This window comes from Dendrobium catenatum, unplaced genomic scaffold (assembly GCF_001605985.2).
Source record: "Dendrobium catenatum unplaced genomic scaffold, ASM160598v2 fragScaff_scaffold_156, whole genome shotgun sequence".
Classification (NCBI taxonomy): domain Eukaryota; kingdom Viridiplantae; phylum Streptophyta; class Magnoliopsida; order Asparagales; family Orchidaceae; genus Dendrobium; species Dendrobium catenatum.
The window spans coordinates 11,105,230-11,119,299 of NW_021318618.1; the positions used below are offsets into that span (position 1 = coordinate 11,105,230).

A 14,070-nucleotide genomic window follows, 5' to 3' on the forward strand; every position below is an offset into this window, starting at 1 on the left:
CCTCTTGATCCTCCATCTATTTACCAAGCCATGTCATTCCAAAAATCTGATAAATATGATCCCCCCTTGTCCTCTTGAAAGAGGCACCCTAAGCCTGAAGAAAAAAAGAGAGGATCGGAAGATCACTTGCCTCCTAGACCACTGTGAAGTCTCGCCAGACCCACTACCGGTCTCTCCAACGCCAAAGTCATCGCCGGACCACCTGCCAGATCCACACGACGACAGTTGGCCCCTCGCCTTATGCCTGACCAACCACCGAGCCCTGGCCTTAGACGAACCACCACCTGGGAGGCCCTCGCCTTTGCCACTACCACCTGAGGCTCTCGCTTTCCCAGGACCACCTTACGCTTCTGCACAGACCTTCACTAAAGCTTACATCTTTTGCCAGGCGCACTCTTGAAGACTCTCAACCTTTACCAAACCTTCACATAAGGCATGGAGTTCTTGCCAGAAACATTCATCTAAGGACACTGAGTTCTGCTAGACCATCATCTAAGGCGCCGGAGTTCTACTGCATCATACATCTAGAGTCCGGAGTTCATGCTGCAGAATCTTCAATACTACAAGCCCGAAGTCAGCATGCAGAATCCATTAGCCCGAACCACCGCATCCGTGCACTCTTCTTTAGTAACAATTGTCTACTCTGTAATGTTGATCACCCTTAGAGGCGAGTTAACCCATTGTAACTCACTCCAAGTTCTAGAAATACAAATGCTTCTTCTCAACTGAGTTTAGGCCACCGTGTTTTTTCCTCTTTTCAAGGGTTTATCCACGTCAAAAAATTCTGTGTCTCTATGTGTGGCTCGATATTCGTTAGTAACTGCTAACAAATTGAACGTAGTTTCTAACTTTAATCGGCTGTTCGCATATATTCTAATCCGCAAACAAATTATAAATTATTCATTTTAAAATAATATATTTATATGTCTATAAGAATAATATTTAATATAAATATATAAATTTATAATATTAATTCTTATAATAAACATTATAAATATTTATAATATAGCATTGTCAAATTGCAGCTCAATTAAGCCCAAATTTGCAATCCAATTAAGCTCAAATTCACATTCTAAATTATTCATGCAACTTTTTTAATCTCACATTATAGGAAGAATTTGAGATAGGCTTCTTTAACCCTTCATATATTGTTAAATAAACATTTTTTACTAAACATATTATGTGAGATATTAGAGATAACATGCATATATTATGGTGTAATTAATCATCATATTTAATAGAAATATTTATAAAAGTTAAAAGAATTTAATAAACTAAAATATATTATTTAAAATTCAATTAAAACAAAAATATATATACAATTTGTCAGTTCTTTTCAACCCTGGCCGGTTCAACAGTTCACCAGTTTAACCGCCGATTTTTTAATTTGGATCGGATCGGCCACCCGACTGGTTTAACCGGCCCAAAAATATGTAAATGAAGCACATATTTAATTATTTATTTATGTTTATTTATTTTTAGTTGTAATAAGCATTTCAAGATGCATTTATTTATTATTTTAATAAATATCAAGAAATCAAAAGAAAGTATCCAATGTAATGTTACATTATTATTTTTTTTTAAATGCAAAACAAGACAATATATATTTTTAGATTAAATTGTTGTTTTAAAGAAACAAACAAAAGAAAATAGAAACACAAATCAAATATCCTTGCGACTAAATTTTTTTTTGTCCAAGGAAAAAAATAATTTCATAATATCTTGATGCAAAACATATCAGAATAAGTTTCAAAACCTCTTGATTAGCAATGAAATTAGTTGCAATCCAGAATATTATATGCAACACTAATCTCAGCACAGATACAAAAGTTTTGATGCCCATCTCGATGCATTTTGCAACATAAATATGAGGGATTATTACATTCGGAGCTTGAACATAGAGAACCGTTCGATTTTGTGACTTTGAACAGTAAAAGCGGTGTTACTTTTCACCACGGCGCTTTTATTGTTCACCCTTGCACTTTTAATGCTTACAATTACAAAATCGAACGGTTCTCTATGTTCATACTTCACACATAATAATCTCTCACAAAATATACCGAAACAATTTTGTTTTCACCCAATTCAAATCACCGTCGACACCAATCACAAAATCATCACCACAAACTCAATTGTTTGTTTCATATCTCCATCGATAGTAATCTCAAGTTAACCACTTTTGTGTTAAATGCCTTTCCTTAAATGAACAAAAACTCCAATTTTTATGATCTCTCTACAAAATAAACCCCAAGAACAATGCTGTTTTAATAAAAAAAAAAAATTAAAGTCTTCAGTATTATATATTTATAAGTAAAATTTCCAGAATATTTTCAAATATTTTGAACTTGATACTGAAGACTTGGCAGGCAATACCATCCACATCAACAAAAATAATAATATTTTGATTGTATCGAATGCCTGCAAGTCCACAATCCTTTGCCTAATAAAACCAAGACCCGTATATTTCCTTCGTCCTGCTCCAAGATAGAGCAGGCCAAGTTGAGGCGTAAGCATTTGACCATCCATCCTAGCTGTCCCCATTCCCCAACTTGCTCCATTGAGAAATCATTACAGAATAATAATTCATTAATTTTCTCAAATTCTGTTGCAGTTCTACAGTTCAGAATACGCATTTGCAAAAAAAAATAAAAAAATTGCAATGCAAAAATAGTACCATGACGATTTACAACTAAGCAAAGAATCACAGCTTTACACAGATTAGCATCTAATCAGGAATTAGTGGCAATATAATATATTAAGCACCTTTCTAATTAAAAAATTGATTGAGTGGGTGATAAAGGCAAAGCAGACATAAGAAAGGTCAAGAAAGCCAACATACAGATCAAAAAGGTAATCAATAATTAATTAACAAACGTAATTAACATATTAATCACCTTTATCCTCCTGCTAAAATCCAATTAATTAACATCAGTACAGTGTTTATGGAGGAAAACCAGCTAACCACTGTTCCCAATTATTCCCCAACAAATATGGCTTCCATCTTCTTCCTTCCTCTCCTACATACACTTTCCTCCATAGCCTGCATTCCTAAACAAAGCTTGTTTTATATCTTCAGAGCTCATCACTGCTCTCTGCTCCATATTCTAACAAGCAAAGCAATATCATTACATAGCTGATAGTTGCTAATAACTTTATATTATATATGATATGAAGTCTTACCTCAGAGCAAGAAGCCTGCAATCCAAAGTCATTGAAGCAGCTGACAACACACTGCTGGATATCAAGGCCGAACGCCTCCAGCGTGTTCACGGTCGACAGCAGCAATCCCGGCTTCGCCGCGCAGCATATCTCTATCCTCGTATCGCCCTCACGCCTTTCGACGTCGAACTGGAAGCCATGAACATCCATTACCTTGCTGTTAGGTTAGAGATAGCTCTGCGTTTGCGGAGAAATTATTAGGTGCGGATACCAGACGGAGAGAATTGTTTGGTTTTCTCTCTGTCTATGGTGAAAGCGCAGTCAAAGTGCTTGTGACTGTGCTTTCAGTGTAGACAGAGAGAAAACCGGATGGTTCTCTCCGTCCGATATCCGCACCTGATAATTTGCCATGTTTTGTGGCATGTTTATGAACTGAAAGAGATTTGATTATTTGATGTGGTTTAATTAGTTGCCTGAATAGATTGATGCTTGCATGGTTCCTTAATATCATCAGTTGAAGCTATCATAATTACAAATATTAATTGTTATTTTTAGATTGGAGCAATTTGGGAGCTAGTTCATTTTGCTGAGATGTAGATGTAATTATCTTGATCTCTAAAGCAATTAAGAGGAAAATAAGTATAGAATCAACTTAATTATATCATCACAAATATGTTAAGTAATAGGACAGAACCATTAATTGATGAACCTGCATAAAATTCTTAGTGTGTTTTGTATGTTTATCTTCAATTTATTTTATTTGCTCCCATCTAATTGGAGTTAAGTTATTATAATTATTTTATTTATGATTTATTGAGAGTCAATAAACAAGAATAATAATCTAAAAAATGCGCCGTAAGATTATGAAAATAAAAAATGCCATTAATGAGTAACATAAAACTTAGCTTCCAACTAAATAACCAGTTAATTAAGTACCTTAGGGGAGTTCCTTACTAAGATCTCATTGGGATTTAGGTCCTTGAAAAGGCCAAGAAGATTGGCTTGCTCAGCTCCACCTGCTTCTGTATCCTCCTGCAATCTCTTGATTTTCTCAAGCAGCTCCTTCATATAATCAATGGTGTCCCCTAATATCGATGTTCTGTCCATCTAACATCAAACAAAATAAAAATTAGATAAAAATAAATGCACGGATCATAATGCTTTAAGCACATTTGTTTTTAAATGAAAAAAAGCTTGCAGCAGAAGATGAAAAAATATAAAGGAGGTTTAAATCAGAAAATACTGATATGATTTTTGTTCAGCATGAATACCTTGCTGATCTTAGGAACAACAGATCGAAGCATCGAGAGTCGATCATTAAGCCTTTTCCGCCTTCGCCGCTCCGCCATTAGATTTTTAGATGGCATGCCATCTACCTTCTTCTTCCTCCGCTCCACCGTGGTTGGCGGCGCATCAGTCGCCGTCGCCGTCACCGCCGCCGACGAAGGCAACTCCACTTTGCAAGACATTTCTGGAGGAATAGCCGGCGGAATGTCGGGAGGGAAGGCGGAGTAGTAAGCGCACATACCGCCGCCGGCGAGCATTTGGCAATAAGCGTCCGTATTGAAGCAGTCGAGGGGCGGGTAGATGGAAGGGGCGTCGGAGAAGCAATCGAAGGGCTGGATTTGCTCGGCGCCGAAGAGATCGCCAGAATCCCAAGCGTCCGGGCGGCGGAGGGCGAGGAGATCTTCTAAGAAGGCTTGCTCGTCGAGCTCCATTGGCTTGTTTGGATGTGAAGTGATGGCTTCTTTGATTGGCGAACCAGTGGCAGAGTGGGGGTTTATAAACAAGAAAAAATACGATTTTTTTAATATAATTATATTTAAATTAGTATCACATATTCACATCAATGATTATTTCTACTGGGTTTTAAAAACTTCTTATTTTTATTTTATTTTTGTTTTTTACATTTAGGCCAATTTAGGCGGTTTGCTACAACTTTCTTACTGCTTTTTAAAATAGCACAAAAAATTTTTGAACAAAAAAGTTATTTTGATTAGTCAAATTCATTCACATCAGACACATAAGACTCAAACTCAAAACCCCAATCAACAAATTTGATCCGCATGATTTTAAAACTTGTTGCCCGCCAAAATAGAATATTTTGTATTTATAGATAAATTTTAAATTTAAATGAAATATTATTTTAAATTTATATATTTACTTTTAAACAAAATATTTAGTTATCATATGAAAATTTTAATTTATTGAACATTGTAATTAATTGGCCTCAAAATAATTTTAAAATGTTGACACAAAGTTGGGATAGAAAGAGAGAGAAAGAAGAGCTTAACAATCTCATAATATAAAAATATTGTTATAATGTTACCATACAATAAATTATTTAAAAATAATTAAGTAATTATTAACTAGCCAATGCATCTATCAATTGAAGATCAACTACTTAAACAACAAACAAATATATTTATTAATAAAATTTAGCTCGAATATTTCAATATCTAGCTTTAAAATTTTAATTAAATTTACTTAATTATCTTTAAACTATAAATTAAATAAATCTTATATGAAGGAGTATCAAATGATTAATTAATGCATTAATGTACTTATATCATATCACTCATATGAATATGTTTAAAAATCATTACATTTATTTTAGTGCTTGAAAAATGATTAATATTTATGTTCTTATGAAAAATTTTATTCTAATATTATATAAATTATGAACTTAGGACTTGGACTCATTAGAATGTGAAGGCTGGGAACCTACCCTGAGCTCTGGGATGGAATGGAATCTACTTTATATAGATATTTCTCTCTCTCTCTATCTCTTTTCTCTCTCTATCATTCTCTCCCTCTCCTTTCTCTCTCTATCATTCTCTCTCTATAATTTCTTTCTCTCTCTATCATTTCTTTCTCTCTCTAGATCTCTACTGTCCTTCCGAGTCTGAACCAGTCTGCAAGTGATTTCATGTCTCTTTCACGGAAATCTGCAAGCCTACTGAGAAGCTGTGCCATTGATTTTTTTGGAGATCAAAATTATTAGGAGATGGCGAAAAGAAAGGTTGTGAGTGGATGGGCCGACGGGGGGCTTTTTCATTCACTACAGAGTTTCAATTTAGTAAGAATTAATATGTTTTTTCGCATATATATATTGATTTTTTTTATAAATTATTATTAACAGTTTTTAAATGATTAAATTTATGCTTTTTTATTAGAGGTGTGATTAAATCTTAATAAAAACCAAAATAAAGTTATTCCCTTTAAATTTTGGCATTTATTATTATAATTAAAGTTAGTGGTTTGTTAGTTTTAGGGGTGTCAATTTGGGTAAATGGGTTGGGTTCGGGTTGAACCTAACTTGACCCGATTGTAAACGGGTTGATCTTAACCCGACTCGGTTTTGCAAACAGGCCAGGTTTGTCAACGACTCGGCCCGACCCGTGTACATATGCGGAGTCGAGCCAATCGGAGGTCGAATTGCCGAAGGCTGCGAGCCTGCGCATGCGGAGTGGAGCGGGTCTGCGGAGCATCTTCCGCCGAGTGATCGATAGTCGAGGTTGCGGAGGCAGAGCAAAGCGGATCAGCCGAGTGCGGAGTCGCAGCGGCGGCAGCTGAAGCGACTATGCGAGCTGGAAGCGGGATGCATAGAGCCATGGACCGACTGGTGACGACGGCCTATGACGCGGATGACAGACTCCACCTCACGCGCTGAGCAGCGGGTTTGAGAAACAGGTCAATTCGAGTTGACCAGCAGGTTGTCGAGTAAACCCAAACCCGATCCCCTTTTCAAATGGGTCAGAAATCCGAACTCAGACCCGACCTGTTTTGCAAATGGGTTGACCCAAATCCGAATTTTTCTTGGTCAGGCCTGAGTCGGATTTCGGGTCGTGTCAAAAGTTGACACCCCTAGTTAGTTTTGGACCTTGTTAAAATTTATTATTATATTTTTTAATATTACGAAAAATGAAGTTGCATTCATTTTTTTAATATTCACCCCTTTAATTTCGAACTACTAAGGGCTTGTTTGGAACAATTTTTATTATTATTATTTTTATTTTATTTATTTTTTGACAACAACCATAATTTCATTTCGTTAGTTTTTTTTTTCTGCTTTCTCACTGTTTTTTCAAAACTAATATGATGAAAAACTGCTTCTTATAACCATAGTAACTAAGGATCGGTTTGGGACACTTATAGCATTATATAAAAAAAGATTATAATGTGCTGCGAAAAAAGCAGCTTTTTAAAAAAATTGATATAGAAAGTAACTTCCTAAAACATAAAAATAATTGAAAACAAAAAAAAATAGTAATAAAACAAAATTTATAATATAAACTAAAAATCAAAATAGTGAGAAAATTATCCCAAACAAATTCTATGATATATTCCCACAAAAAAATATTACAATTAATTTTATAAAGAGCTTCAACCATCCTTCCAAACAAATTCTAAATCAATCAAATAATCTGTTATACAATTAATTTAAGTCCTTCAACTATCTAATAAATAATAATTTTTTTTTTTGAAAAATTTCTTAAAATGACATTTATTAATAAAATATTAAAATTATTTTGTTTTTTTTTTTGAATTAAATTAAAGCACTTTTTGACTCGCATAGACATAGGTGTTAGGGAGGGGAAAAAAGGTTGCGTAGGTGGGTCCCACATGGCCCCACCACACCAGCTTATATTTGGGTTCATATATGATCCGGGCTTGTCACAGCAGACTATCCATAGGGTAGGCTGCGGAGTAGTAGAGGTCGAAGGCCCGGCCCGCCCGTGAACAGTCTGGGCATTTGGATTGTCCATCTGACTTCTTACCTGAAAAAAAAAATCCTAAATTTTTATTTAATAGCTTTCTATAACATAAGTGGTTATAGGATTTTTTTTAATATAATGCTAAATGTAATTATTACTTTGCTTAAAATAAAAATTAGTGAACTATACTCACAAAAAAATTATCCTCATTCATAGGAAAAGATTGTAGGATTATTTTTTAAGAGGAGCAGATTACTTGACATCTTTAGCGGGAGGAGCTCGAACAGAACGTAATTTATGAAAGTGCAGATTCGTCATATTATGTAACGCAATATAGAATGTGTCAAATGATACGACACATTCTATAGAATGCGCCAATATACACATCGCATTCTACATTACATCAGACATTTTGATATTTTCTGCCTACGCCAGATCTAATGACGAATCTATTTCTTCGTAAATTTCCCTCCTTATCTGCTCCTCCCGCTTCATTTCAACCAAGATTGTACGGCCAACATGATTATTATAGATATGAGGCAATTGAATTAGTTTTTTTTTTTCAAATTTTAATTTTACTGAAATTTCCTTACACTCAAATTTTTATGTCCAAACACAACGGTAAGGTCAAAAGTGTCATTCATACACAACTAAATATGGCGCCATACTTTGAACCTATTCATTGAGGTCATTTCACCTTTTGGCACGGCCTAATTCAAAATTTAGGCTTACAATTTTTTTATTACTTTTTTAAACAGATTCTTAATAAAAAAAATAATAATAATAAAACTGCTTTTAAAAAATAATTAAAAAACTCACTTAAATAAAACCTAAGAGTTTTTAACAGCATATATAAGTTATAACCGACTCTCTTCGAAAAAAAAAATTTAATTAAAAGTATGTTTTTGTCAATTACAATTTTTTTATAAAAAGTAATCATAAAGTTGTTATCTAAAAAAATTAAAAAAAATTTTTAAAGTTGTCATAAAAAAATCCAAATATAATAATTTTTTGAAGACAATAAAAAACATGAGCTAAAAAAATTTATGATTAAGATCTGAAAAATATAGTAAGAAAATTGTCTCAAAAATAGTTTGGAATGACAGCAACTTTTTGTAAATATAATTGTAAAGCCGTAGGAGAAAATTAACTTCTTAAAAAGCTTCTACAAAAGCAGCTTCCAAGCACAATTTTTTTTTTTTTTTCGAAGGAACAGAGAAAGCAATGGTCAAACAGAACTGTGAATATAGTTTGAAAAAAAAAAGCAGAAAAATTATCCCAAACAGATCCTAAGTTTTTGTTTGGGACAATTTTTAGCCACAATTTTATAGCAATTTTGTAAGATTTTTTATACTAAAAAGCTATTTTAGAAAATAGTAAAAAACTATATCAAATAAAATCTAAGTCATGCAATAATTAGGACTTGACAAATTTTCAAAATTATTTAAAAACCAGAATATAAATTTGTTATTTTTGTACTTATGTTGAGCCAATACAAAATTATATTCAATAGCATGAACTAGATCCCGTCGTCTTCCACTCTGTTAGAATCTATAGAAGTCTTATAAATCAAATATCTACAGACGAAAGAGGTCACTACAGATCATAAATATTATTGTCAAATATATTTTTTATTATGAAAATTTCAAATATATATTTAAGACACGATATAAATAAAATTATCAAATTGAAATTTAGAAATTAATATATTTACTAAATTTAATAAGATTTTAATGGTATAATTCTATTAAAACTTACATACTATCCACTACATAAATTTTACTAAAACATATCAGACTCGTAATTTTCATTAAATTAATTTGAACTGAAAATCTATAGTTTCATTCAAAACTTTAAAATCATAAAAATTAGAACAATCACCGGGAATTTGATTTGCTGAAAAAGAAACACAGAGTAAATGAAATATAATGTAAATAAAATATAATGAACTTGAAATATTTTGAGACTTCATGTGGGAAAGCATTCTTACTACTTCTTAAAGCAAATTTTTACTACAAAAATTAATATTTATGTACTAAAAAGCTGTTTTAAGAAGCAGTAAAAAAGATGTCCCAAACAAAACCTAAGTTATTTGAACAAGTTTAAAATAAATGCATGTAATTTTTTTGTTCAACTAGAAGCAAAATAAATGCACTGCAAAGCTCAAAGATGACAGTAGCCAGTAGTGACCAATGACAATAACAACTAGTGGCGGTGGCCGATAGACGTGTCGGCGGGCGGCAACCAGTGGTGCAGGCGGCCAACGGTGAGCGATGATTGGCCATGTGTGGCGGGCTGGTGCATCATTTTTTATTTTATAGATATAAATTAGTTTTATAGGAATATAATTGAAATGATGAAATGATTTGCATAAAGCTTATCATTTTCATAAAAAAGTTGATAAATTTGTACTGCCCATTTGTCCATCATGATGAGCTGGAATTCCAGTCAGTAACAACATAATTCTAACACAAATATTTATGGTTTAATGATAGCTATATACTATTTCTATAGTTCTCTCTAAAGTTAGTGTCCCTCCAACTGCAATAGCCATGCATGCACGTGAGTTTAAATCATGTGGCTATCAACTTTCTATACTTACATAATTAAAGGCCTCTTTGTCGTACTGTTAAAACTTATTATGTTCTTAATCCCTGCGCTGAAAAATAGATTTGTGAAAAGCCAGTAGGAATTAATCTTAATCTCTCCAGAAATTAAAAAATAATTAAGGATTACGAAGAGAATAATTCTGTCTTAGTTAGTTGGCTCTTAGTAATTATAGTTAAAAGGAGATTATTCCTGAGAAGGCAACGACAAAGGCAAAGCACCAGAGCTGATTGAAGGCGAGTGATTTAAATATTAGCGGACGGATGGAATTGAAGGAATTATAATCATGGCTGAATTTTATTTTAATAATAGGGGCCTCAAAAAGGATGGATATTATATAGTTAGTAGGGCGGTAATTACAATTATTAAAGTTAAGTTTTATAGGTAGTTTAGAGTATCTTTTTATGAGAGGTGATGGAGGCTTTGGTGATCAACAAATAATATAGATAAGAGATTTAATAATTTATCATATGAAGATCTCTTACATGTGTGAATGAGTTGATAGTGATATATAGGCCATATTAGATTTTTTATGCGAAATTTTCATGAAGGATATAAATCACGAAGATTGATTTAGGGTATGTAGAACTTTCTGTTTATTTTGTATTTTAAATAGTAATCATAATTTCGTTTGAGTACAAATTTCTTGTTATTTTCTCAGTGTTTTTTTTTTTCAGAAATTTATACGAAGGAAAACTGATTTCTACAATCATAATAAGGAACTTGCTTTCTTCACATCAATTTATAATCAATTTTATAAAGCATTGCAGTCATCCCAATCAGAATATTCTAGGAAGAATATTGTATGAGAATAAAAATATTCTGAAAGAATTTAGGGTATGTAGAACTTTCTGTTTATTTTGTATTTTAAATAGTAATCATAATTTCGTTTGAGTACAAATTTCTTGTTATTTTTTCTCAGTGTTTTTTTTTTTTCAGAAATTTATACGAAGGAAAACTGATTTCTACAATCATAATAAGGAACTTGCTTTCTTCACATCAATTTATAATCAATTTTATAAAGCATTGCAGTCATCCCAATTCTAGGAAGAATATTATATGAGAATAAAAATATTCTGAAAGAATAAGAATATTCTAAATGAATATTTTGTAAGAATAAGAATATTTCAAAGGAATAAATATATTCTCAGTGGAATATTCTTTAAAATAAAAGAGAATATTTAAAATAATATTTAAAGAAAAAGAATATTCGATCGGACGACCGGTTCGACTGCCAATTCAAGTATGAGCTCGGTTCTTGGCATGGACAGTCCAATTCAAATATTTTTGGGATATCGGGGATTGTTTTTCGACGTTCTTGACTCAATTTTGACATTTTCGGAGTAAAAACGAAACTTCCATAGTAAATTTCAAGCAAATTCAACAATTTTGGGGCATAATTTTTGATAATTTTCATCTCGATCAACTTGTCGACCTCAGAATAGTCTAAAATTAGAATTAACGATATTTTACTTGGTTCACGTCCCCAATAGGAGGTTCGCGTTGACTTCCAGGGAGCGATTACGCCTCAAAATTACCTAGTAATTATAATTTTACATTGGTTTGATTTGAAGAACTCTGACACATATTTTGGTACTCTGCAGGATTCGACGTAACAAAATAGGGAGATAACTGATATATCTTCAAATAATTTTATGTTCATGCACAAATCTCAAGGCAAATTTTAATTAGGAACTTTCAAAATTTAATTTGTGTCCATATGAACTTTAATTTCAATAAACTTATAGTCAAACTGAACGTCCCAAAAAGACGAACCCAATAACACCAATTTGACCCAATCAGAGCCCAAATGGATCCAAATCAAGAGCCTGAAGCACATCTAGAAGGTTTAAAATATAAATTGAATGATCAAATGTGACTTGCTTATAGTCGAATCAAGCGGCTCAACAAGACAAACCTAACTAGCACAAGATCACTGAATTCTAACATGAATACGACACTTAAATACTTCATAAACGACCCATGATCAAGAGAATAGATGTTGATCGTTCAATCAAACTACTCCTAGCGTGCCCTTGATCTTCTCGCTATTTACTAGTCATGCCACAGACCAAAAAACTATAAATAGACCCCTCATTCTTCATTGAAGAGAGTGAAGAGAAAATTAAGAATGAAGAGAAATATGGGATCTCTTTTATCACTATGCTCTTCCTCGACCATTGCCCAATCACTGATCGTTGATGGACATTCACCAAACTTTCACCCACCCACAACCTGTTGCCATACTTACACCAACCCATCGATTGTTTTTGGACTTTCTCCTAGTCACTAATTGACTTTGGACTCATGTTCGGCCATCAGCCGTTACCAAACAACAGTCTTTTTGACCTTTGTTGTCTGACTATGATCCTTCCTACCAGCGTTAGCGGCCAACTATGATGTTTCTGACCTTCAATGCACACTGATAATGATCATTCTGACCCATGTTATCAAACTATGATTCTTTAGACCACCGTCATCCGACTACTTTCTTTCTGACTTTCGTCGCCTGCTGACTACGATCTTTTTGACAATCATCACATGATTATGATCTTTTTTACCTTTGTTGTCATTGCCCACTGACTACGGTCTTTGAGACCACCGTCACCCTTCCGACCACCGTCACCAAACTACAATCTTTCAGACCGTCGTTGCTCATTGTCTACGATCACTTCGACCTCTGTCGCTCGTCAACAATGACATTTCTGACTTCCATCACCTGACTATAGTCCTTCTGACCACTTTCACCAGACCATGATCTTTCCGACCAACGTTGCCTGATTATGGTCCTTCCGACCTACATTGTTCTCTAATTACAATCCTTCTGGCTTACATCTCTCGTCGATTATGGTCATGTCGACCAAACAAATATTTCAGCACCGACTCTTCAAACTCTTGCTAAGTAATGCACTCTAAATAATTTATTTTTGCTACATCGAGCCAAGACCTTTCCCCTAAGAAAGGGTTTCATTTTATAATCAATTGCAAATACTAGTAGATCGATTTATTTAAATTGAGCAATGCCCCGTGACTTTTGGCCCTTTTCAAGGGTTTCCCCGTAAAAAATATGGTGTTTCTTATAAACGATACACCCCTATCTTTCATTTGTTTTGGTATTGGATCTTCATACAAAGCTAAGACGTTAAAATTCATGTTTCTCTACCGCCGTGAATACTCCAATACGCAATTATGCCAAAAAGAGCTAAAGTTAAGGTTTCGTTTGAGATGGCTTTCTCACTGTTTTTAAAAGCAGCTTTTTAATACAAAATTTTCTTAAACTAGAAATTTTTGTACTAAAAAGTTATATAAAAAAGGAATAAAATAATCGGGCCAAAACCAAACCAGATTCTTAGGCTTCGTATGAGACAACTTTCTAACTGCTTTCCAAAGTAATTTTTTAGTTCAAAATTTCTAATTTAAATTTTTTTTGTACTAATAACTTATTTTAGAATATAGTAAGAAAGCCGTCCAAAAAGATTCATGTGCTTTCTAGAGTTGGGTGATGGCAAGAGAGAGTTGCCTTCTTAATGCTAGAGAGAAGGTGATGCATAGACGAATAATGAAGCTCCTTCCAAATAGCCAATTC

General features: G+C 33.4%; 1 protein-coding gene across 3 annotated transcripts; it reads right to left on the reverse strand.

Moving 5' to 3' along the window:
* Positions 1-2,836: 2,836 nt before the first annotated feature.
* On the reverse strand, positions 2,837-4,904 carry LOC110096203 (transcription factor bHLH93). Of its 3 annotated transcripts, none has more exons than XM_020822016.2 (4): positions 4,431-4,904; positions 4,114-4,266; positions 3,181-3,348; positions 2,837-3,104 (listed from the first exon to the last, which is right to left on the reverse strand). In XM_020822016.2, the coding sequence occupies exons 1-4, from the start codon at positions 4,875-4,877 to the stop codon at positions 3,018-3,020; spliced, it is 855 nt and encodes a 284-aa protein (XP_020677675.1). In that variant the 5' UTR covers positions 4,878-4,904; the 3' UTR covers positions 2,837-3,017. The 3 variants fall into 3 exon arrangements, with proteins under 3 accessions (XP_020677675.1, XP_020677673.1, XP_020677674.1); XM_020822014.2 differs by having other exon boundaries at positions 3,181-3,372; XM_020822015.2 differs by having other exon boundaries at positions 4,096-4,266.
* Positions 4,905-14,070: the final 9,166 nt, after the last annotated feature.